Source organism: Telmatherina bonti, assembly GCF_933228915.1.
Source record: "Telmatherina bonti genome assembly, chromosome: 13".
Lineage (NCBI taxonomy): Eukaryota > Metazoa > Chordata > Actinopteri > Atheriniformes > Telmatherinidae > Telmatherina > Telmatherina bonti.
This window is the reverse complement of record NC_136611.1, coordinates 36,654,089-36,677,624: the sequence shown is the minus strand read 5'-3', so window position 1 is coordinate 36,677,624 and position 23,536 is coordinate 36,654,089. Positions and strand designations below refer to the sequence as shown.

At 46.3% G+C, this 23,536-nt stretch overlaps 1 protein-coding gene across 1 annotated transcript in view; it reads left to right on the top strand.

Annotated features, from left to right (window-relative positions):
• Nucleotides 1-23,536, top strand: part of LOC306764574 (dematin-like) — a gene marked incomplete at both ends in the record, with an annotated part of 40,568 nt that overhangs the window by 5,449 nt on the left and 11,583 nt on the right. Inside the window, 3 exons of the mRNA XM_079251748.1 lie at nucleotides 3,776-3,900; nucleotides 20,678-20,758; nucleotides 20,857-20,985. Of these exons, the coding sequence (XP_079107874.1) occupies nucleotides 3,776-3,900; nucleotides 20,678-20,758; nucleotides 20,857-20,985 (335 nt within the window). The remainder of the gene's footprint in view (nucleotides 1-3,775; nucleotides 3,901-20,677; nucleotides 20,759-20,856; nucleotides 20,986-23,536) is intronic.

Sequence of the window (23,536 nt, the reverse complement as noted above, 5' to 3'; positions counted from 1 at the left end):
GTTGTACCCACGTTGTACCCACGTTGTACCCACGTTGTACCCACGTTGTACCGACGTTGTACCCACGTTGTACCGACGTTGTACCCACGTTGTACCCACGTTGTACCGACGTTGTACCCACGTTGTACCCACGTTGTACCCACGTTGTACCCACGTTGTACCCACGTTGTACCGACGTTGTACCCACGTTGTACCCACGTTGTACCCACGTTGTACCCACTCTGTACCCACGTTGTACCCACGTTGTACCCACGTTGTACCGACGTTGTACCCACGTTGTACCCACGTTGTACCGACGTTGTACCCACGTTGTACCCACGTTGTACCCACGTTGTACCGACGTTGTACTGACGTTGTACCCACGTTGTACCCACGTTGTACCCATGTTGTACCCACGTTGTACCCACGTTGTACCCACGTTGTACCGACGTTGTACCCACGTTGTACCCACGTTGTACCCACGTTATACCGACGTTGTACCCACGTTGTACCCACGTTGTACCGACGTTGTACCCACGTTGTACCCACGTTGTACCCACGTTGTACCCACGTTGTACCGACGTTGTACCCACGTTGTACCCACGTTGTACCCACGTTGTACCCACGTTGTACCCACGTTGTACCCACGTTGTACCGACGTTGTACCCACGTTGTACCCACGTTGTACCCACGTTGTACCCACGTTGTACCGACGTTGTACCCACGTTGTACCCACGTTGTACCCACGTTGTACCCACTCTGTACCCACGTTGTACCCACGTTGTACCCACGTTGTACCCACGTTGTACCGACGTTGTACCCACGTTGTACCGACGTTGTACCCACGTTGTACCCACGTTGTACCCACGTTGTACCGACGTTGTACTGACGTTGTACCCACGTTGTACCCACGTTGTACCCATGTTGTACCCACGTTGTACCCACGTTGTACCCACGTTGTACCGACGTTGTACCCACGTTGTACCCACGTTGTACCGACGTTGTACCCACGTTGTACCCACGTTGTACCGACGTTGTACCGACGTTGTACCGACGTTGTACCCACGTTGTACCGACGTTGTACCCACGTTGTACCGACGTTGTACCGACGTTGTACCCACGTTGTACCCACGTTGTACCCACGTTGTACTGACGTTGTACCCACGTTGTACCCACGTTGTACCCATGTTGTACCCACGTTGTACCGACACACGCAGCAGCGTGTTGTTCCTGCAGAGCGAAGCTTCGTTCAGAGTCACTCAGACTCCAGCAGAGCTGTAAGATCAGGTCTGCGTGGAGGAACATAAGAACCTGTGACTGATTTACTGACAGAACCCTGAAACATCTGCAGGACTGATCAGGAAGGCCGTCATGCTGCAGCTGCAGACAGATGTTCAGCTGCTGCTGCGGGAAAGAAGACCTTAAAGGTAGAATATGTAAGATTTTCAATATTTTCTAAATAAATGAACTGATAAAATAACTACAATCATAATTAGATAGTTTTTTAAACATGTTGGTTCCAGTCTGTCCAGATTTGATGTGTTATTAAATTACAAGTTTAATTAATGACAAAAAGAACATTTTTTTTACTGGTAGACAAACATTTAAGAAGCGTCTTTGTCTTTAATTTAACTTGTAATTTAATAACGCATCAAATATGGACAGACTGGAACCAACATGTTTAAAAAACTATCTAATTATGATTATAGTTATTTCTATTTATTTTGAAAATATTGAAAATCTTACATACTCCACCTTTAGCTCCCGGCTGCATGTTGGAGACGCGCAGCACAGTAAACATGAAAAATAAATAAGCTGCTGCTTCCAAAGCAGGAGCGTTTGTCTCTTATCAAATCCTGATTCCATGGCTGCGTCTGACACGTGCCCTCCAGTAACAACATATTAAGATTATAACGGATAAATTAGCAGGTTAAAAGGAGCTGAAGGTAAATATTCCAGATGTGAAGGTGGAGCACTGGGTCTGTCAGCAAGCAGCGACTCAGCATACTCAGGCTTCGACATGGTTTCCATCCGACTGCATCACGACTGACGAGGCAGACTCCACCACAGTCCACAGGGTTACGGTGATGATGAGGAGGAAGAGGCTGCTGAGGAGCCCTGACTCTGTAAATGATCGGTTTATTCTCCGACTGACTGCGACTGCACCGAGCTGCAGCGTTTGTGGTCTGATCCGCCATGACAGAGGAAGAGTGCTGGTGCAGATTCATGCTGTCATCTCTACGCTCAGCCATTAACAGGGATTATAATTCATCAAACAGACCTTTTTTTATTACAGAAAACATTAAACTGCCCTCTATGACGCTGAAATCGTTTAGATTTCTGCCATTTTACACTAAAAAGCAGCTTATTTGAATGTGGCAGCATCCAGTAACATGTGCATGTGATCCATTGGCCAGGAGCTACCGCGCCGTCCTCGGGGACAGGTGGCTTAGTTAGGATTACCTGGATGTTCCCATCATCATCGTGTCAGGCTAGGAGAAGCCTGTATATGCAGGGATGAAGGCTGACACGGTGAGAAGACACGTCTGGTTCAGACATCTTAGCAAATCGAAATTAAAGTTTACAAATGAAATGACCTGAGAAGCTGGACTATGTGCAGGAAGCCCTGCTGCAGGTATGGCTTGCAGTCAAACGTCTTCTCACCATGTTCTGAGAGCGTCGTTTTAATTCCGTCTCTGCATGTCCTGATGCTCTGATTGACGACTTTAGGAAACACTGGCTACGGTTACATGATGTTTTTGGAATTAAATCATTTGGAGTTTAGAGTTATTCTCCTACGAGTTTACAGGAAAGCTATAATTCTGAATGGAGGTCGAAATGAAACAAGTCCTCACTTTATTCCTCTTTAGAGTAGCGGATAAGAAGAAAGACAGACCACCGAACACGGGAGGCAAAACAACGCGCGTCATCGGGACAGGACAAGCTAACGAGCATGCTCAGAACGACCGGAACTAACTTAGAGCGGAATGAAGGTTTACATGTCAGAGGAATAAAATAGTTCGGGATTAAAATGGGAATAAACCAGCTGCTTACTTTGGAATTAGGTTTAATTCCCAATAGAAATTAGCATTAGGAATTAAGGTTTACATGGTTGTTTTTCATCAGTTTAAAGTTTAAATGAACTTTTATTCTGAATTAAACAGGAATTAAAACTCCCATGTAACCGTAGCAACTGTGTGAACGCAACATCTCGTTTCAGAGCAGCTTTTGAAGCACAAACTTGTGGATGAAAACATTAAACTTCAAACTGATCTATAGCAAGAGGTAAAACAATACACTGTACGTTAGGAATTAAATCAGTTTATTTTCTCCATCAGCGAAGCTCCGTAGTCCAGCAAAAACTTACGTCTGTAGTTTAATGTGTATAATCTCCACAGTCCAACTTCACCTGGTTGTAAGTTTGCTTATCTCTGTGATGGTAACATCACTGTGAGGTCTCTCCCGTAACCATAACGTCACTGGAGGCTTTTACCTAACCCTAACATCCTTATTGATCTTAAATTGGACCTGAACCAAACATAAAGACGTTGTTATGGGTGAAGACACGTCCAACCTGTCCGGTGCTGAACGACTTCGCTCCTCATGGACCTTCAACTCCGCCCACCCTGAGAGCAATGTCTGTCCCACATGTGAAACACGAACAAAAGGAAAAAGACAGAAACTGCATCATTTTCAGCTGCTGTGTTTGACATTTCAGATTGTCCATGAATGCACCACGAGTGAACAAAACGTCCATGTCGATGTAAATCTGAATGTAAGGTCTGCACGTTCTCAGGACCTCAGATCGTTTGTCTAAAATCAGTGACCGGAACTAAAGACCGCCTCAGAGACACTAATGGGATCCTTTACGACTCTTCATCCCAACACAAAGAGAGGAAGAGGAGGATGAGCACAGGGCGAGTGAGCCAGGCTGTTCACATTTTATCTGCGCTCAAATCAAACCAGATTGTTGCAGATTTAACGATAAAGCTCTGGTGTTATTGACACGTCTAACCACCACATTTCTACCTCATGCATCCACCGTAGTCTCCTCCTTCAGCTGCACTTCGCTCAGGCGGCGGCGGCTAAGTGGTGATCTGCTTCATTCACCGCCGTGATGGGAAGTCCGCCTCTTCTCATAGATTTGGTTTCCTTCACAAATTTGGCTTTTAAGGTCTTAAATAGGTCATTGTCTACAATCAGTATCTGTTGGAGCCACTTCTCCAGTGTGGGGGACACGGCCCCCAGTGCTCCCATCACTATGGGTACTACTGTTGCTTTCACCCTCCAGGCCTTCTCCAGGTCTTCCTTGAGGTCTTGGTACTTCTCCAGTTTCTCCTTTTTCCTGATATTTCCATCATTGGGGATGGATACATCGATCACTACGGCTTTCCTCTGCTGCTTCTCCATGATCACTATGTCCGCTTGGTTGGCCACCACCATTTTATCTGTCTGGATCTGGAAGTCCCAGAGGATCTTAGACCTCTCATTCTCCACCACCTTGGGGGGAGTTTCCCACTGGGACTGAGGGGTCTCCAGTCCATATTCTGTACAGATGTTCCTGTACACTATGTCAGCTACTTGGTTATGGAGCTCCATGTATTCTTTGCCTGCCAGTATCTTGTACCCTGCTGTGAGGTGCTGGATTGTTTCAGGGGCTCCTTTGCATCGTCTGCACCTGGGATCCTGCCTGGTATGGTAGATCTGGGATCCTGCCTGGTCTGGTAGATCTGGGATCCTGCCTGGTCTGGTAGATCTGGGATCCTGCCTGGTCTGGTAGATCTGGGATCCTGTCTGGTCTGGTAGATCTGGGATCCTGTCTGGTCTGGTAGATCTGGGATCCTGCCTGGTATGGTAGATCTGGGCCTCGATGGCTCTGGTGCTCAGGGCCAGCTCCTGTGCTGTCCTTCAGTCCAGGTCTCTCCAGCCATTGATAGGACTTGTTCATATCGGCCGTAAACCGGTGGTACATCCCATGCCATGTTGAGACACCCCCATCTGGCTTTTCCTTCCATGATGGTTCCTGCATTTTGTTCTCCTCCAGGTTCCAGTGCACATTAGCTGTGTTTCTATGACATTTTTTTGCAAAATAAAAGCGACATAAGTAAGTTTCGACAAACAACAGTTGCAATTTGAGGCTGTTTCCATTTAACGGTGTTCAGCGCATAAACCTCGGTTTTTGTAAAATCTCATCCGGTTTATGAGATTTTCCAAGAATTGCAGCTTCTGCAAAGTAGCCACGTAGCGTTGTTTTAGGGTTTTCTACTTGCAGAGAATTTACTACGAAATAAACTGGTCACAACCCCACGCCATCTTTACTGGAAATAAACTGGTCACCCCACGCCATCTTTACTGGAAATAAACTGGTCACAACCCCACGCCATCTTTACTGGAAATAAACTGGTCACCCCACGCCATCTTTACTGGAAATAAACTGGTCACCCCACGCCATCTTTACTGGAAATAAACTGGTCACCCCACGCCATCTTTACTGGAAATAAACTGGTCACAACCCCACGCCATCTTTACTGGAAATAAACTGGTCACAACCCCACGCCATCTTTACTGGAAATAAACTGGTCACCCCACGCCATCTTTACTGGAAATAAACTGGTCACAACCCCACGCCATCTTTACTGGAAATAAACTGGTCACCCCACGCCATCTTTACTGGAAATAAACTGGTCATAACCCCACGCCATCTTTACTGGAAATAAACTGGTCATAACCCCACGCCATCTTTACTGGAAATAAACTGGTCACAACCCCACGCCATCTTTACTGGAAATAAACTGGTCACCCCACGCCATCTTTACTGGAAATAAACTGGTCACAACCCCACGCCATCTTTACTGGAAATAAACTGGTCACAACCCCACGCCATCTTTACTGGAAATAGACTGGTCACAACCCCACGCCATCTTTACTGGAAATAAACTGGTCACCCCACGCCATCTTTACTGGAAATAAACTGGTCACCCCACACCATCTTTACTGGAAATAAACTGGTCACCCCACGCCATCTTTACTGGAAATAAACTGGTCACCCCACGCCATCTTTACTGGAAATAAACTGGTCATAACCCCATGCCATCTTTACTGGAAATAAACTGGTCATAACCCCACGCCATCTTTACTGGAAATAGACTGGTCATAACCCCACGCCATCTTTACTGGAAATAAACTGGTCACCCCACGCCATCTTTACTGGAAATAAACTGGTCACCCCACGCCATCTTTACTGGAAATAAACTGGTCACCCCACGCCATCTTTACTGGAAATAAACTGGTCACAACCCCACGCCATCTTTACTGGAAATAAACTGGTCACCCCACGCCATCTTTACTGGAAATAGACTGGTCATAACCCCACGCCATCTTTACTGGAAATAAACTGGTCATAACCCCACGCCATCTTTACTGGAAATAAACTGGTCACCCCACGCCATCTTTACTGGAAATAGACTGGTCACAACCCCACGCCATCTTTACTGGAAATAAACTGGTCATAACCCCACGCCATCTTTACTGGAAATAAACTGGTCACCCCACGCCATCTTTACTGGAAATAAACTGGTCATAACCCCACGCCATCTTTACTGGAAATAAACTGGTCACCCCACGCCATCTTTACTGGAAATAAACTGGTCATAACCCCACGCCATCTTTACTGGAAATAAACTGGTCACCCCACGCCATCTTTACTGGAAATAAACTGGTCACCCCACGCCATCTTTACTGGAAATAAACTGGTCACAACCCCGCGCCATCTTTACTGGAAATAAACTGGTCACCCCACGCCATCTTTACTGGAAATAAACTGGTCACAACCCCACGCCATCTTTACTGGAAATAAACTGGTCACCCCACGCCATCTTTACTGGAAATAAACTGGTCACAACCCCACGCCATCTTTACTGGAAATAAACTGGTCATAACCCCACGCCATCTTTACTGGAAATAAACTGGTCACCCCACGCCATCTTTACTGGAAATAAACTGGTCACCCCACGCCATCTTTACTGGAAATAAACTGGTCACCCCACGCCATCTTTACTGGAAATAAACTGGTCATAACCCCATGCCATCTTTACTGGAAATAGACTGGTCATAACCCCACGCCATCTTTACTGGAAATAAACTGGTCATAACCCCACGCCATCTTTACTGGAAATACACTGGTCACCCCATGCCATCTTTACTGGAAATAAACTGGTCATAACCCCATGCCATCTTTACTGGAAATAGACTGGTCATAACCCCACGCCATCTTTACTGGAAATAAACTGGTCATAACCCCACGCCATCTTTACTGGAAATACACTGGTCACCCCATGCCATCTTTACTGGAAATAAACTGGTCACAACCCCACGCCATCTTTACTGGAAATAAACTGGTCACCCCACGCCATCTTTACTGGAAATAAACTGGTCACCCCACGCCATCTTTACTGGAAATAAACTGGTCACCCCACGCCATCTTTACTGGAAATAAACTGGTCACAACCCCACGCCATCTTTACTGGAAATAAACTGGTCACAACCCCACGCCATCTTTACTGGAAATAAACTGGTCACCCCACGCCATCTTTACTGGAAATAAACTGGTCATAACCCCACGCCATCTTTACTGGAAATAAACTGGTCATAACCCCACGCCATCTTTACTGGAAATAAACTGGTCATAACCCCACGCCATCTTTACTGGAAATAAACTGGTCACAACCCCGCGCCATCTTTACTGGAAATAAACTGGTCACAACCCCACGCCATCTTTACTGGAAATAAACTGGTCACAACCCCACGCCATCTTTACTGGAAATAGACTGGTCATAACCCCACGCCATCTTTACTGGAAATAAACTGGTCACAACCCCGCGCCATCTTTACTGGAAATAAACTGGTCATAACCCCACCCATCTTTACTGGAAATAAACTGGTCACAACCCCACGCCATCTTTACTGGAAATAAACTGGTCACAACCCCACGCCATCTTTACTGGAAATAGACTGGTCACAACCCCACGCCATCTTTACTGGAAATAAACTGGTCACCCCACGCCATCTTTACTGGAAATAAACTGGTCACCCCACGCCATCTTTACTGGAAATAAACTGGTCATAACCCCATGCCATCTTTACTGGAAATAAACTGGTCATAACCCCACGCCATCTTTACTGGAAATAGACTGGTCATAACCCCACGCCATCTTTACTGGAAATAAACTGGTCACCCCACGCCATCTTTACTGGAAATAAACTGGTCACAACCCCACGCCATCTTTACTGGAAATAAACTGGTCACCCCACGCCATCTTTACTGGAAATAAACTGGTCATAACCCCACGCCATCTTTACTGGAAATAAACTGGTCATAACCCCATGCCATCTTTACTGGAAATAAACTGGTCACCCCACGCCATCTTTACTGGAAATAGACTGGTCATAACCCCACGCCATCTTTACTGGAAATAAACTGGTCACCCCACGCCATCTTTACTGGAAATAAACTGGTCATAACCCCACGCCATCTTTACTGGAAATAAACTGGTCACCCCACGCCATCTTTACTGGAAATAAACTGGTCATAACCCCACGCCATCTTTACTGGAAATAAACTGGTCATAACCCCACGCCATCTTTACTGGAAATAGACTGGTCACCCCACGCCATCTTTACTGGAAATAAACTGGTCATAACCCAGTCATAACCCAACTGTTGTTTGTCGAAACTTAGTTATGTCGCTTTTATTTTGCAAAAAAATGTCATAGAAACACAGCTAATGTCTCAGGCACTGGATCCTGGAGGAGTCCAGGGAAATGTAAATGCAAAAAAAGTGTTTCCATTACACTTTTGCGATGTGTTTCTATACCAAAATGTCTGAAAAACCTCCTTGTGAAAGCGTAAAAAACCTTTTAGCGGTATTTGAGACTAGCGGTTTTTTGTGATATGTAGTGTTTGTGCAGTTCTAGGTGTAATACACAGTATTACTATAGCTCATCACTGTGGCTTCAGTTTGTGAATTCAGTAGAAACTGTTGTTTTGTTTGTTTAGTTTCTCTTGTTTAAGTTGCTTTGTTTGCTTTTCAGCTGCAGTTTGTGACAGAAAACACAAACTCTTGATTACAACGATGACCCCAAACCCCTCCATCGTTCTAGCTGAACTGTGGTGCGGGAGTGTTGCTTTGATTTATGCTCCTGGACGTGGCAGCAGGGTGGGGTTTACCTGCAGTTGTAGCCTCTGCATTCTGTCAGAGTCTGGGTGGTCCGATGATGGGAGGTCTTCTCTGTTCTGGTTTCACCCTCATTCCTGCCAGCTGCCAGATTGAACGATGGGGGTGTCGTAACCTAGCAACCATCAGATATCTCCCAGCATTCCTCAGAGTTACTGCCGGTCCCAGTGGACTGAACGAGGCTTCAGCAGCCATCAAACAAACAAACTCCTACTCAGCCAACAGGAATATATCCATATTATCTCATATTCCACATATGTTCACAGAACAGAGCTGTTCCCATGGTTACCTGGAGAATGACAGTATTACAGCCTGATTTAGAGGCTGCTGTTAAGTTCACTGTCTGTCACAAAAGCAGGACAGAGTAGCGTCTCTTTTATGTTGTTTTGGAGCAGATCGGTTTGTCTCCTGCTCACACGGTTGCTTAGCAACAGTCAACTTCCTGAAAATGAAACCTGAATCCGAAAATAGACACAGAGCCACGTCAAAGAGTCAGAAAAGAAGAGGACGGCTCCGAGTGCGTTCAGAAATCCATGACAGGTGTTGACTCACCTGTCTGCTGCCCGCATCGCATCTGTCAGCACAACACTTTCTTATTTTACCTTCATTTGTCTTATTTTCTGTCTGGAGGCTCGCGAGACAGCGGTTCATAAGCTGCTCTCCAGAATATGAAGATGGTGTAGTCACACATATTCCTGCACGCTTCCACCCACAGACCAGCAACGGAAAAGGAAAAATGGAAAATGTTCCTCCTTTCCAGTGATGAATGTATAGAAGGTCATTCATCTGTTCAGACCAGCGCAGTCCGTCCGTCCGCCGTATCGATCGGCCCATCAATAAGCAGGAGCCATCAGAGTGGAACTGATCACCCTCCAGAGACATGTTCCGGCGGCTTCTTGCAGATTATTGACGGTTACCTGTCTGTTAGCAGGATTACACAAAAACTGGACCTGAATGTGGTGAAACAGGGAAGAGGTGTCGCATGGTGATGATTTTCATCCAAAGTGGGAATAATTGATGGCCTTTGTGGACTTTCTCATTAAATCATGTTAAATTAGTAAAACTCAGGTTGTTCGGCTCTGATGACATCTTCATGGAAATGATTCCCAGCTTTGGAAATCAGATGCATGAAATGACCAACATGACTGATGGAGTTCACAGGAAATCTTTACAAAGCAGTCATTTTCAGCGAACCAACTCCCTAACGAGGCTTATTTTTACTACCTCCTGTCTGAAGGCACATGCTAAAAATATATCACGTTCTTCACAACTACAATGTTGTAATGTCAGCGTGTCAGAAACGAGATATCTGTTACCATGTCAGAGTAAATTCACCTGGAACACAGTAAACATGTAAATGTTGTTCCTCCTAAAAGAAAACCACATTACAGTCAATGGAAACCAGAAGAGAATGGCTCAGTTCAGTGTCTGATAGAGGTGTTATCAGGTAAATATCTCAGGAAGGTCCCTAGCAGGGTCTTTGTCTCCATGGAAACTAGCAGGACCATCATGGTGAGTTATGGGAGACACAGCAGTTTTTCAGAGCTGGGGTAAAAACTGTAAAAGAGGACAAGATGTGTGATTGTGGCTGCTAGCTGCCAAAGTTTCTGTCCCACAGTGACGAGACTGACGTCTCTGTCACCAGCAGAGATCTGCTTTCATATGACGCCTTGTTTCTGTTGAGAAATGATCAGAAGCTCTCAGTGGACAGCGATGTTCTCATGTTTTCTGCTTGGAGTTTGACCTGTGTTAGGTTTGGATGCTGATGCTGGTGGTCTTATAGCTGAGTTTCTCTAGTCATGCTGCTAAGCTACATGTTAGCTTCGCTGCTAAGCTACATGTTAGCTTCGCTGCTATGCTACATGTTAGCTTCGCTGCTATGCTACATGTTAGCTTCGCTGCTATGCTACATGTTAGCTTCACTGCTAAGCTACATGTTAGCTTTGCTGCTATGCTACATGTTAGCTTCCCTGCTATGCTACATGTTAGCTTCGCTGCTAAGCTACATGTTAGCTTCGCTGCTACGCTACATGTTAGCTTTACCACTAAGCTACATGTTAGCATTGCTGCGTCCTGCTGTCTGCAGACATCTTCAGAATATGCAGGATCTCATTAATCAATGTGAATGTCCATAGGGGCATTCACGTTGAGATCCTGTGTGGCCATTTTTATTATTCCGCCAAACTTTGCCGCGCTACTCCTCCTGCACCGTTCAGGTCGCTTCAGCCACTCAGATCTTCAACAGCTCCTTCAGAAGAAGTGTGCTATGACTTTGGTCGTTTCAAATCTTTGTAGTTTTTGAGATATTCAGCATTTTGCAAAACTGAATTCAGCCTTGTGATTGGATGAAAGTCTTTCAAACCCACTGTGATTGGACGTTGCAAAAATTCAGCTCTGCGATTGGTCAGTTTTTGCATAATGAGCCGAAAACAGCTTCAACAGGGTTTCAGAGCTCTGCACCAGTTTGCAGTGTCTGGTTCATCAAGTTCCCGTCCCCAGTGTCTTTCCTGCAAAATGTTTGGCACGCTACCCCTCCTACACCTTTTGCCTCACTTCAGACATTCAAATATCAAACTGTTCAGCTCATTCAGGAGATATGTTCTATGACTTTTGGTCTTTCTAACATCTAAACTTTTCAAGTTATTCACATTTTGGCCAAATGTTAAAATCCTCTCCAGTGATTGGACAAAACGGACATCAGCTCAGCGATTGGTCCATTTTGTGCACTGGTACACAGGTACACATACAAGGCACGGGTTCAAATGCAGTATTTAACATCTAGCTTTGTTGTTGCTTCTCAGCTGTTGCTTGTGTGATGACATGCAGTTCTGCAGACTGCTCAATGTGAACTTTTGGTCTCAGCTGCACACCTCAAGGAGCAAAGGAATTTATTTGCAAATGTCTCAGTTAAATATGAACGATTTGTTCCAACAATGCTCCCTACAACATTTCAACACTTTGATAAATCTTAAAAAACTTTTTAAAAAAAAAGTTTTTCACATTGAACAGTCTGTCACATCTTCACTGGTATTTCAAGCTTGCACACGTTTTTCCAATCCCGCTAATTCCACCCTGCTGGAAGTGAAAAAAAAAGGTGTTCCCATCCCAATTGGAAAACATTTCAACACTTTTTCCAAGGTGTAACTAAGAGTTGCTTCAATACAGAAGTTCATTGGTTCAATCCTGATGTGGGGCGATTAGAAAAAAATGTCTGTGTGCTTTTTTTTTCAATTTCTGATACAATTTCATTCCAATCATTCAGCATACTTCAATTAATGGACATTCACATTTGCTATTATTTCAATAATAGCTGGTTCTAATTCTCAATTAAACTTCCTGCCAGATTCTTTCAGTTCTCTCTTACTTCTTTTTGTTTTATATTATTATAAACTGAAGATTTAACAGTTTATGTGTTTAGCAATGCGGCTGAACCTAGAGATCATGAAAACAATCAGCAACCGTCTGGATGGACGGAGGTCCCACATGTCTGGATGGACGGAGGTCCCACATGTCTGGATGGACGGAGGTCCCACATGTCTGGATGGAGACGGAGGTCCCACATGTCTGGATGGACGGAGGTCCCACATGTCTGGATGGACGGAGGTCCCACATGTCTGGATGGACGGAGGTCCCACATGTCTGGATGGACGGAGGTCCCACATGTCTGGATGGAGACGGAGGTCCCACATGTCTGGATGGAGACGGAGGTCCCACATGTCTGGATGGACGGAGGTCCCACATGTCTGGATGGAGACGGAGGTCCCACATGTCTGGATGGAGACGGAGGTCCCACATGTCTGGATGGAGACGGAGGTCTCACATGTCTGGATGGAGACGGAGGTCTCACATGTCTGGATGGACGGAGGTCCCACATGTCTGGATGGACGGAGGTCCCACATGTCTGGATGGACGGAGGTCCCACATGTCTGGATGGACGGAGGTCCCACATGTCTGGATGGAGACGGAGGTCTCACATGTCTGGATGGAGACGGAGGTCTCACATGTCTGGATGGACGGAGGTCCCACATGTCTGGATGGACGGAGGTCCCACATGTCTGGATGGACGGAGGTCCCACATGTCTGGATGGACGGAGGTCCCACATGTCTGGATGGACGGAGGTCCCACATGTCTGGATGGAGACGGAGGTCCCACATGTCTGGATGGACGGAGGTCCCACATGTCTGGATGGAGACGGAGGTCTCACATGTCTGGATGGAGACGGAGGTCTCACATGTCTGGATGGAGACGGAGGTCCCACATGTCTGGATGGACGGAGGTCTCACATGTCTGGATGGACGGAGGTCTCACATGTCTGGATGGACGGAGGTCTCACATGTCTGGATGGAGACGGAGGTCCCACATGTCTGGATGGACGGAGGTCCCACATGTCTGGATGGACGGAGGTCTCACATGTCTGGATGGAGACGGAGGTCCCACATGTCTGGATGGAGACGGAGGTCCCACATGTCTGGATGGAGACGGAGGTCCCACATGTCTGGATGGAGACGGAGGTCCCACATGTCTGGATGGAGACGGAGGTCCCACATGTCTGGATGGAGACGGAGGTCCCACATGTCTGGATGGAGACGGAGGTCCCACATGTCTGGATGGAGACGGAGGTCCCACATGTCTGCATGGAGACGGAGGTCCCACATGTCTGGATGGACGGAGGTCCCACATGTCTGGATGGAGACGGAGGTCCCACATGTCTGGATGGAGACGGAGGTCCCACATGTCTGGATGGAGACGGAGGTCCCACATGTCTGGATGGAGACGGAGGTCCCACATGTCTGGATGGAGACGGAGGTCCCACATGTCTGGATGGAGACGGAGGTCCCACATGTCTGCATGGAGACGGAGGTCCCACATGTCTGGATGGAGACGGAGGTCCCACATGTCTGGATGGAGACGGAGGTCCCACATGTCTGCATGGAGACGGAGGTCCCACATGTCTGCATGGAGACGGAGGTCCCACATGTCTGGATGGAGACGGAGGTCCCACATGTCTGGATGGAGACGGAGGTCCCACATGTCTGGATGGAGACGGAGGTCCCACATGTCTGGATGGAGACGGAGGTCCCACATGTCTGGATGGAGACGGAGGTCCCACATGTCTGCATGGAGACGGAGGTCCCACATGTCTGGATGGACGGAGGTCTCACATGTCTGGATGGACGGAGGTCTCACATGTCTGGATGGACGGAGGTCTCACATGTCTGGATGGAGACGGAGGTCCCACATGTCTGGATGGAGACGGAGGTCTCACATGTCTGGATGGAGACGGAGGTCTCACATGTCTGGATGGAGACGGAGGTCCCACATGTCTGGATGGACGGAGGTCTCACATGTCTGGATGGACGGAGGTCTCACATGTCTGGATGGACGGAGGTCTCACATGTCTGGATGGAGACGGAGGTCCCACATGTCTGGATGGACGGAGGTCCCACATGTCTGGATGGACGGAGGTCTCACATGTCTGGATGGAGACGGAGGTCCCACATGTCTGGATGGAGACGGAGGTCCCACATGTCTGGATGGAGACGGAGGTCCCACATGTCTGGATGGAGACGGAGGTCCCACATGTCTGGATGGAGACGGAGGTCCCACATGTCTGGATGGAGACGGAGGTCCCACATGTCTGGATGGAGACGGAGGTCCCACATGTCTGGATGGAGACGGAGGTCCCACATGTCTGCATGGAGACGGAGGTCCCACATGTCTGGATGGACGGAGGTCCCACATGTCTGGATGGAGACGGAGGTCCCACATGTCTGGATGGAGACGGAGGTCCCACATGTCTGGATGGAGACGGAGGTCCCACATGTCTGGATGGAGACGGAGGTCCCACATGTCTGGATGGAGACGGAGGTCCCACATGTCTGGATGGAGACGGAGGTCCCACATGTCTGGATGGAGACGGAGGTCCCACATGTCTGGATGGAGACGGAGGTCCCACATGTCTGCATGGAGACGGAGGTCCCACATGTCTGGATGGACGGAGGTCCCACATGTCTGGATGGAGACGGAGGTCCCACATGTCTGGATGGAGACGGAGGTCCCACATGTCTGGATGGAGACGGAGGTCCCACATGTCTGGATGGAGACGGAGGTCCCACATGTCTGCATGGAGACGGAGGTCCCACATGTCTGGATGGAGACGGAGGTCCCACATGTCTGGATGGAGACGGAGGTCCCACATGTCTGCATGGAGACGGAGGTCCCACATGTCTGCATGGAGACGGAGGTCCCACATGTCTGGATGGAGACGGAGGTCCCACATGTCTGGATGGAGACGGAGGTCCCACATGTCTGGATGGAGACGGAGGTCCCACATGTCTGGATGGAGACGGAGGTCCCAGTAGCACATCAGAAACCTGCTGAGAGTGACCACAACTCCCAGTCAGCCACATCAATAATTCAGTGACACCAGACACCAACAGAAATCTGTACTGGGGAGAAAGGGAGTCCAGTGTGAGTCATCTCTACTGATTAGACCAGATGTCCCCACAGCTTCAGCTTGTTTCTATGGAAACCTGGTAGTGACCGTCGATGGTTCCATGGTCATCCGTCACAGCGATGATGATGTTCCAGAACCCAGCAGCTCAGCTCCAGCTGTTTGCTGGAGCAGCAGCTCCACCATGATTGTGGGAGACACCACCATCATAATCTAGACTGGTTTTCTAACTCTCCATCACTCCCATCGAGCCAGAACACACCTGACTCAGGTAAACGGGTCATTAATCGGATTCAGGTGTGTTGGAGCAGGATGATTCCTGAGCTGCTGTATCAGATAAAAACTCAGGGAAAAGATTCAACCTGCAGCTGAAACATTAAAGATCTGTAAATCATGAGTGAAATGTGTTTGTAGTTTCCAGAAAGCAGATGGTAAAACCTGAACGGCGTTCCTCCCAGTTTGGGGTTTTATCTTTGTGAATCCTGGCCGCCATGTTTATGCAGCTCTCTCTGTTTCAGGTGCTGATCGGGCCGATGAGGCCAGAACAGAAACGCATGCAGACATGATCCCGTATTCTCTCTGAGGTAACCACTCAAACACGCGTTCCTGCTGCTGACTGCATGTCACCCATGTTCATTTGTAAAAGCGTGAGTGCGTTTGTGTTGGACAAAGCGGTGGACTCTGGAATAATCCCTTTGTGTCCGTCAGCCACATGACACAAAGCCGACCTGGCAGCCCAGCGGCCGCTGCAGAGCCGTGCTCGCTGAGAGTTCTGCTAACTGTCTGAGATTTAGGTCCAAATAAATAATGTGGCCAGAGCCAGAACCTCGGGTCACGTGAGTCTGAGGCCAGTAGAGCTGCAGGTCCAGGACGGGTTAGCTTAGCATAAAGACTAGAGGCAGGTGGAAACTGTTAGCTTTCCTCCCCCTCATCCTGACAGCAGTAGCTGCTGGCCTCCTGCACACGGTCGACCAGTTAGAGATGCTCTTTCCAGATGTTTCTTTTTGTATCCTTTTATTTTTATTCTTGTACAGATCATTCGCATTGGGAGCAATATAACATCCCAAAGATGTAAACATCTCTTATTCATAAGCTGCTTGGCTATGTAAACATCTCCAGTCATTATTTGTGTTAAACAGTCTCAGAAGATAGTTTCTTTCTTTCCACTCCCTCTCTCTTCTTTTCCCTTTTTTAATAAAAGACAAAGAAAAAATAAATAAATGAATGAATGAAAAAATAATAATAAATTAGCAGCAATGCACAGAACAAGTGGAAGGATGTAAAATGGTACCACCTTAATACTTTTTTAACTACCTCTTAGATAATTCATTCAAACAAAGTCCCTTCTTAGGGCTCTGATATATTGAGTCCATTTGATCCAGACCTGGTCAGATTTATCCCATTGAAACTAAAAAGACACTCAGCTCCTGCATGATGTATGTCTGGTAAACAGTATTATACCGTTCTTAAAGTCCAGGTATATCTGCTTGGAGCTATGTTCTAGTCAAGGTTTACTTTGCTGCCACTGACAATTCTCAATAAGTTTTTATCTGATAGAGAACTTATATGAGGAATTTCCAAACGTAGGTGTAAATAGAAGAAGTATAAAGTGATTTGTGTATGAAAAACATTTTCCAGACACATGTGAGTTGCTTGCCAGAGTAGAGATATTTGGACAGGCCCAGAATAGCTTGCTTATGGACTGCCACATGATCTCCAGCAGCCAGAACCTTTGGTTTGGTGTTCTATTTGTGGTGGGGTTGTAAAATACCAAATTAAATTTTTCCAACCAAATCCTCTCTAACTGGTTTAGCAGGTGGTTTTCCATTGCATTTTACATATCAGTTCCCAATCCTTGCCTTCTACTACCAAACCTGTTTCATTTTCCCATTTCCTTTTTACATATAAGGTACTGACTGGAAGCCCTGATCCCACCTGGCAACAGTTTCCTGAACCATATTACTGTTGTAGGCCGATTGGAATATGCTTTTTCCCAGCGTTTGCCCTCACAGTGTTGTCATACCCTTTTCTCATCTGGAGATACCTAAAACCAGTGTTTCTCAGTTCCAGTCCTCAGACCCCCTGCCCTACAGGTTTTATATACAACCCTACTTTAACACACCTGAATTAAATAAAGTTAACAGGCTGCAAAGAGCTTAATGAGGAAGTTCAGTAATCTGACTCAAGTGCTTTGGAGGAGTATCATGTCTAAAACATGCAGGGCAGGGGGGCCTGAGGACTGGAAATGAGAAGCACTGCCTAAACGAGTCCTGACTGATTAGGCCAGATTTTGCTTTCAGTTTGGAAATCTGCTACCTCCCGCTTGCGGGTAAATGTGAAATAAGAAGTGAGGCTTTGTCCATTCCTATTACAGTTAGGTAAAAATTCTGTATCAAAAGCACACCATCTCATCATTTCAGCCTCTTTTCATTTTAGTTCTTTATATACGTTGTTCCATATATTGAAAGTAAATTTTATCCAAGAATTATAAGGATCTCTCAGATATATGTGTAACTTTCTGACTGCTTTCATGGCCTGTACTGGTGATCTTGCTCCTCTGTCTTTCCATCTGGATTTAAACGTTGTATCACATAAACAACTAACGGTGTGAGTTGGGCAGAGTAGCAGTACTATCTTAAACATGGCAGAGATAAATATCTATCCTTCAGTAGCTGCAATGTACTGGATGTTACTCTAGGTTTTTTACCATGTAAAATGAGAAAGGGTGCAATGATGGACCTTGAGCGCCCTCCGGGGGGACCGCTGTGATGGCGCGATGTGCTCGTTCGATGTGTAAGTTGAGTATTGGGGGAAGCTGGAGTTTTTCTCGTAGGAGGTTTTCAACAAAGTCGACCACAGAGGGGGCATTCTTTTCTTCATTTCCAATTACGTTGGAAATGGAACATACTGGACATAATGGAACTCATTGCCCCTAGGAGTGAGTGTGGTTGTTCGTCTCTCTGTGTGTCCCTGCGATGGACTGGCGAGCTGTCCAGGGTGTACCCTGCCTGTCGCCCAAAGCCAGCTGGGATAGGCTCCAGCTTCCCCGCGACCCTGAATTGGATTAAGCGGTTCAGAAAATGAATGAATGAATGAATGAATGAATATGTTCCAGCTGATATATTTACTTACCTGACAGGTAGAGGATACCTGTCTGAGTACAGCAAGGAAATTCAATCCAGGTTAATTGATTAAATGAATAAAAGAAGTCAGATGTTTATAACTGTAATATATTAATAATAATAATAATAATAATGAGAAGAATAAGAATAAAATAGATTTCTTCTGCTGGGAGACATCTGTGGTGCATTGCATTATGGGAGCCATAATGTGATGCAGACAGTTATTCCATATAATCCTGGTACTTCTCACATAGACTGTGTACTACAATTACCACTAGTTCACAGTTTTAACCAGTCTATAACTAAATATTCCCTCTGTGTGTTCCTCAGGAACTGACCAATCAGCAGTCAGGATGATGCCCAAGGTAAACATCGTCTTTCTCCACTCCACTGCTGAAGATCCTCAGTCTGTGTTTGAGGGTTCAAGAGATGCTCAGGCAGACATCTGAAAACCACTTTCTGTCTGTTGGAGATAGAGGGAAGAATTTCTAGAACCGAGTTCACACCAGGTTCACACCAGGTTTAGACCTGATTCACTCCAGATTCACACCAGGTTCAGACCAGATTCACTCCAGATTCACACCAGGTTCAGACCAGATTCACTCCAGATTCACACCAAGTTCAGACCAGATTCACTCCAGATTCACACCAAGTTCAGACCAGATTCACTCCAGATTCACACCAAGTTCAGACCAGATTCACTCCAGATTCACACCAAGTTCAGACCAGATTCACTCCAGATTCACACCAGGTTCAGACCAGATTCACTCCAGATTCACACCAAGTTCAGACCAGATTCACTCCAGATTCACACCAGGTTCAGACCAGATTCACTCCAGATTCACACCAGGTTCAGACCAGATTCACTCCAGATTCACACCAAGTTCAGACCAGATTCACTCCAGATTCACACCAAGTTCAGACCAGATTCACTCCAGATTCACACCAAGTTCAGACCAGATTCACTCCAGATTCACACCAAGTTCAGACCAGATTCACTCCAGATTCACACCAAGTTCAGACCAGATTCACTCCAGATTCACACCAAGTTCAGACCAGATTCACTCCAGATTCACACCAAATAATACCAAGTTCACACCAGGGTCACACCAGGTTTAGACCCAAAAAAGACCTCCTTCACACCAGGATCACACCAAGTTCAGACCAGATTCACTCCAGATTCACACCAAGTTCAGACCAGATTCACTCCAGGATCACACCAAGTTCAGACCAGATTCACTCCAGATTCACACCAAGTTCAGACCAGATTCACTCCAGATTCACACCAAGTTCAGACCAGATTCACTCCAGATTCACACCAAGTTCAGACCAGATTCACTCCAGATTCACACCAAGTTCAGACCAGATTCACTCCAGATTCACACCAAGTTCAGACCAGATTCACTCCAGATTCACACCAAGTTCAGACCAGATTCACTCCAGATTCACACCAAGTTCAGACCAGATTCACTCCAGATTCACACCAAGTTCAGACCAGATTCACTCCAGGATCACACCAAGTTCAGACCAGATTCACTCCAGATTCACACCAAGTTCAGACCAGATTCACTCCAGATTCACACCAAGTTCAGACCAGATTCACTCCAGATTCACACCAAGTTCAGACCAGATTCACTCCAGATTCACACCAAGTTCAGACCAGATTCACTCCAGATTCACACCAAATAATAACAAGTTCACACCAGGATCACACCAGGTTCAGACCAGGAACAGACCTGTTTCAGACCAGGTTCAGACCTGGTTCTGGTTCTGGTTTCAGAGATAGGGGGTTGGGTAGAGAAACGGGTTTCACTGTGGGGTGGGGTGGAATGTCCTCACAAAGATACAAGCATGTGTGTGTGTGTGTGTGTGTGTGTGTGTCTAAGCAGCAGCTGGCCCAGACGTCTCCAGGGAGTGTGTTATCCCTGAGAGGAAACAGCGTCCCAGGATCTCCTGCCGCCGCCATCGTGGTGAGACAAGGCAGCAGCACAGATCCACTTCCATCAGGCTTCAGATTAATCCGGAATCAGTCGTGTGTAATCTCCTCCCCTCCCCCGTCTCTCTGCAGGCCAGAGTGGAGGACGGCGTCATCGGTTACAAGGATCTGGCAGCGTTGCCGAGAGACAAAGCCATCCTGGACATCGAGAGACCAGACCTGATGATCTACCAGCCGCACTACAGCTATAGTCCTCTGGAGGTGATCCGCTCAGAAAGCACGCTCAGAGTTTCGGTCCCGCTGCTGGTCTGCAGCTGTTTTCCCTCCTGTCTGTCTTCTGTTGGCCTGCTCTGCTTCTCTGTGTCTCATTTCACGTCCCAGTCATCCTTCCTCTGCTTCTGCACTGAGTCTCCTTGTGGACATGTTCTGCAGTTGTGTTGTTGTTTTTGTGTGTCTTTGTGATAGTATTCTGTTAATCATCATGTTTCGTCTCCTGCAGCATGTTTCTGTGCTTTTATTTTATTTTTGTGGTTGTATTTGCGTCTTTTAATCTTTCTGAACATTGTCTGTGTGTGACTCTGTGGTTGTTTTGTGACTCTGTGCTTGTTTTGTGACTCTGTGGTTGTTTTGTGACTCTGTGGTTGTTTTGTGACTCTGTGGTTGTTTTGTGACTCTGTGGTTGTTTTGTGATTCTGTGGTTGTTTTGTGATTCTGTGGTTGTTTTGTGACTCTGTGGTTGTTTTGTGACTCTGTGGTTGTTTTGTGACTCTGTGGTTGTTTTGTGACTCTGTGCTTGTTTTGTGACTCTGTGGTTGTTTTGTGATTCTGTGGTTGTTTTGTGACTCTGTGGTTGTTTTGTGATTCTGTGGTTGTTTTGTGACTCTGTGGTTGTTTTGTGACTCTGTGCTTGTTTTGTGACTCTGTGGTTGTTTTGTGACTCTGTGCTTGTTTTGTGACTCTGTGGTTGTTTTGTGATTCTGTGGTTGTTTTGTGACTCTGTGCTTGTTTTGTGACTCTGTGGTTGTTTTGTGACTCTGTGGTTGTTTTGTGACTCTGTGGTTGTTTTGTGATTCTGTGGTTGTTTTGTGACTCTGTGCTTGTTTTGTGACTCTGTGGTTGTTTTGTGACTCTGTGGTTGTTTTGTGATTCTGTGGTTGTTTTGTGACTCTGTGCTTGTTTTGTGACTCTGTGGTTGTTTTGTGACTCTGTGGTTGTTTTGTGACTCTGTGGTTGTTTTGTGATTCTGTGGTTGTTTTGTGATTCTGTGGTTGTTTTGTGATTCTGTGGTTGTTTTGTGATTCTGTGCTTGTTTTGTGACTCTGTGGTTGTTTTGTGACTCTGTGGTTGTTTTGTGATTCTGTGGTTGTTTTGTGACTCTGTGGTTGTTTTGTGATTCTGTGGTTGTTTTGTGACTCTGTGCTTGTTTTGTGATTCTGTGGTTGTTTTGTGATTCTGTGGTTGTTTTGTGACTCTGTGGTTGTTTTGTGACTCTGTGGTTGTTTTGTGATTCTGTGGTTGTTTTGTGACTCTGTGGTTGTTTTGTGATTCTGTGGTTGTTTTGTGACTCTGTGCTTGTTTTGTGACTCTGTGCTTGTTTTGTGACTCTGTGGTTGTTTTGTGACTCTGTGGTTGTTTTGTGACTCTGTGGTTGTTTTGTGATTCTGTGGTTGTTTTGTGACTCTGTGGTTGTTTTGTGACTCTGTGGTTGTTTTGTGACTCTGTGCTTGTTTTGTGACTCTGTGGTTGTTTTGATGTGTCTTTTTACATCCACCTGAGGTTTGTTGTGTTTCTTTTGCTGATTTTGTGTATCTTCTTTGCTGTCATTTGTGCATTCTTTCTTATGTGATTGTTTTCCCTCCTGGTGATTACTTCTGTCTTGTGGCAACGCAGACACAAACTAATCGAATCCTTCAGTCCATGTTTCTTGTTCCAGGGAGTCTCTGTAGGACCTGGACAGGGACAACAGATGGAAACTAGCTCTTTGGCTAAATCTGGCATATTTACACAGTTTCTTGTTTTTAATATGCTCTGACAAACAAGTCGTAAGTCGCAGGAAAAATAATCCCGCCCATGAAGAATAAACTCTGTGAAATAATAATAAATAATGAACTCATGATTCTGCAGACAGAAACCAATGAGACGATATTAACGGTGATCATTTGATTAAAATGAAGATCATTCATCTTCCACCGATGTGAGGCAGTGTGATGAAGACCAGTTCCTGTAGATTTGTTGGGATGCAGGACATTGTTCGCCGGGAGCGAGAGGACACCGGTTACCATGACAGCGGGCTGGCTGGTCTGACAGTCGGTTGGTTGGTTGGTTCTGAGTCAGGCTGCAAACAGGGACATCAATCTGCTGCTCAGAGGTCGGACAGCTGAGGCCCGCCGTGTGTGTGTGTGTGTGTGTGTGTTTATCAGGTTATAGGGACATTGTGGGGATACTAAAGCTTCGTCCCCGTAACATAACGAATCACCTGTGATGGCGAGGGCTGGGTCAAAGGTCACGGCTGGTTAAACTGGTCTCTAGAGGTCTGGGTGTGTTTTTTTCTTGTATCTTGGGTTTTAACATCAACGTCACCGTGAAAACGTTTTTATGTTGCTTGTGAAATAAATCTTCAAGGCTTGGTATATTTATTAGATGTCTTGTCCCCTGAGCTCGTCTGATCAGGCCAAAACAATGAATGACTTGAGGATAATAAGCTCTGAGCATTAAATCAGGAAACCTGAGCTGCAACGTGGAACAAAGCCAATGGCAGAAACAGGAAAACGGCTTTATAAATAAGATTAGATTTTGTAGCTTGTAGCTTGTT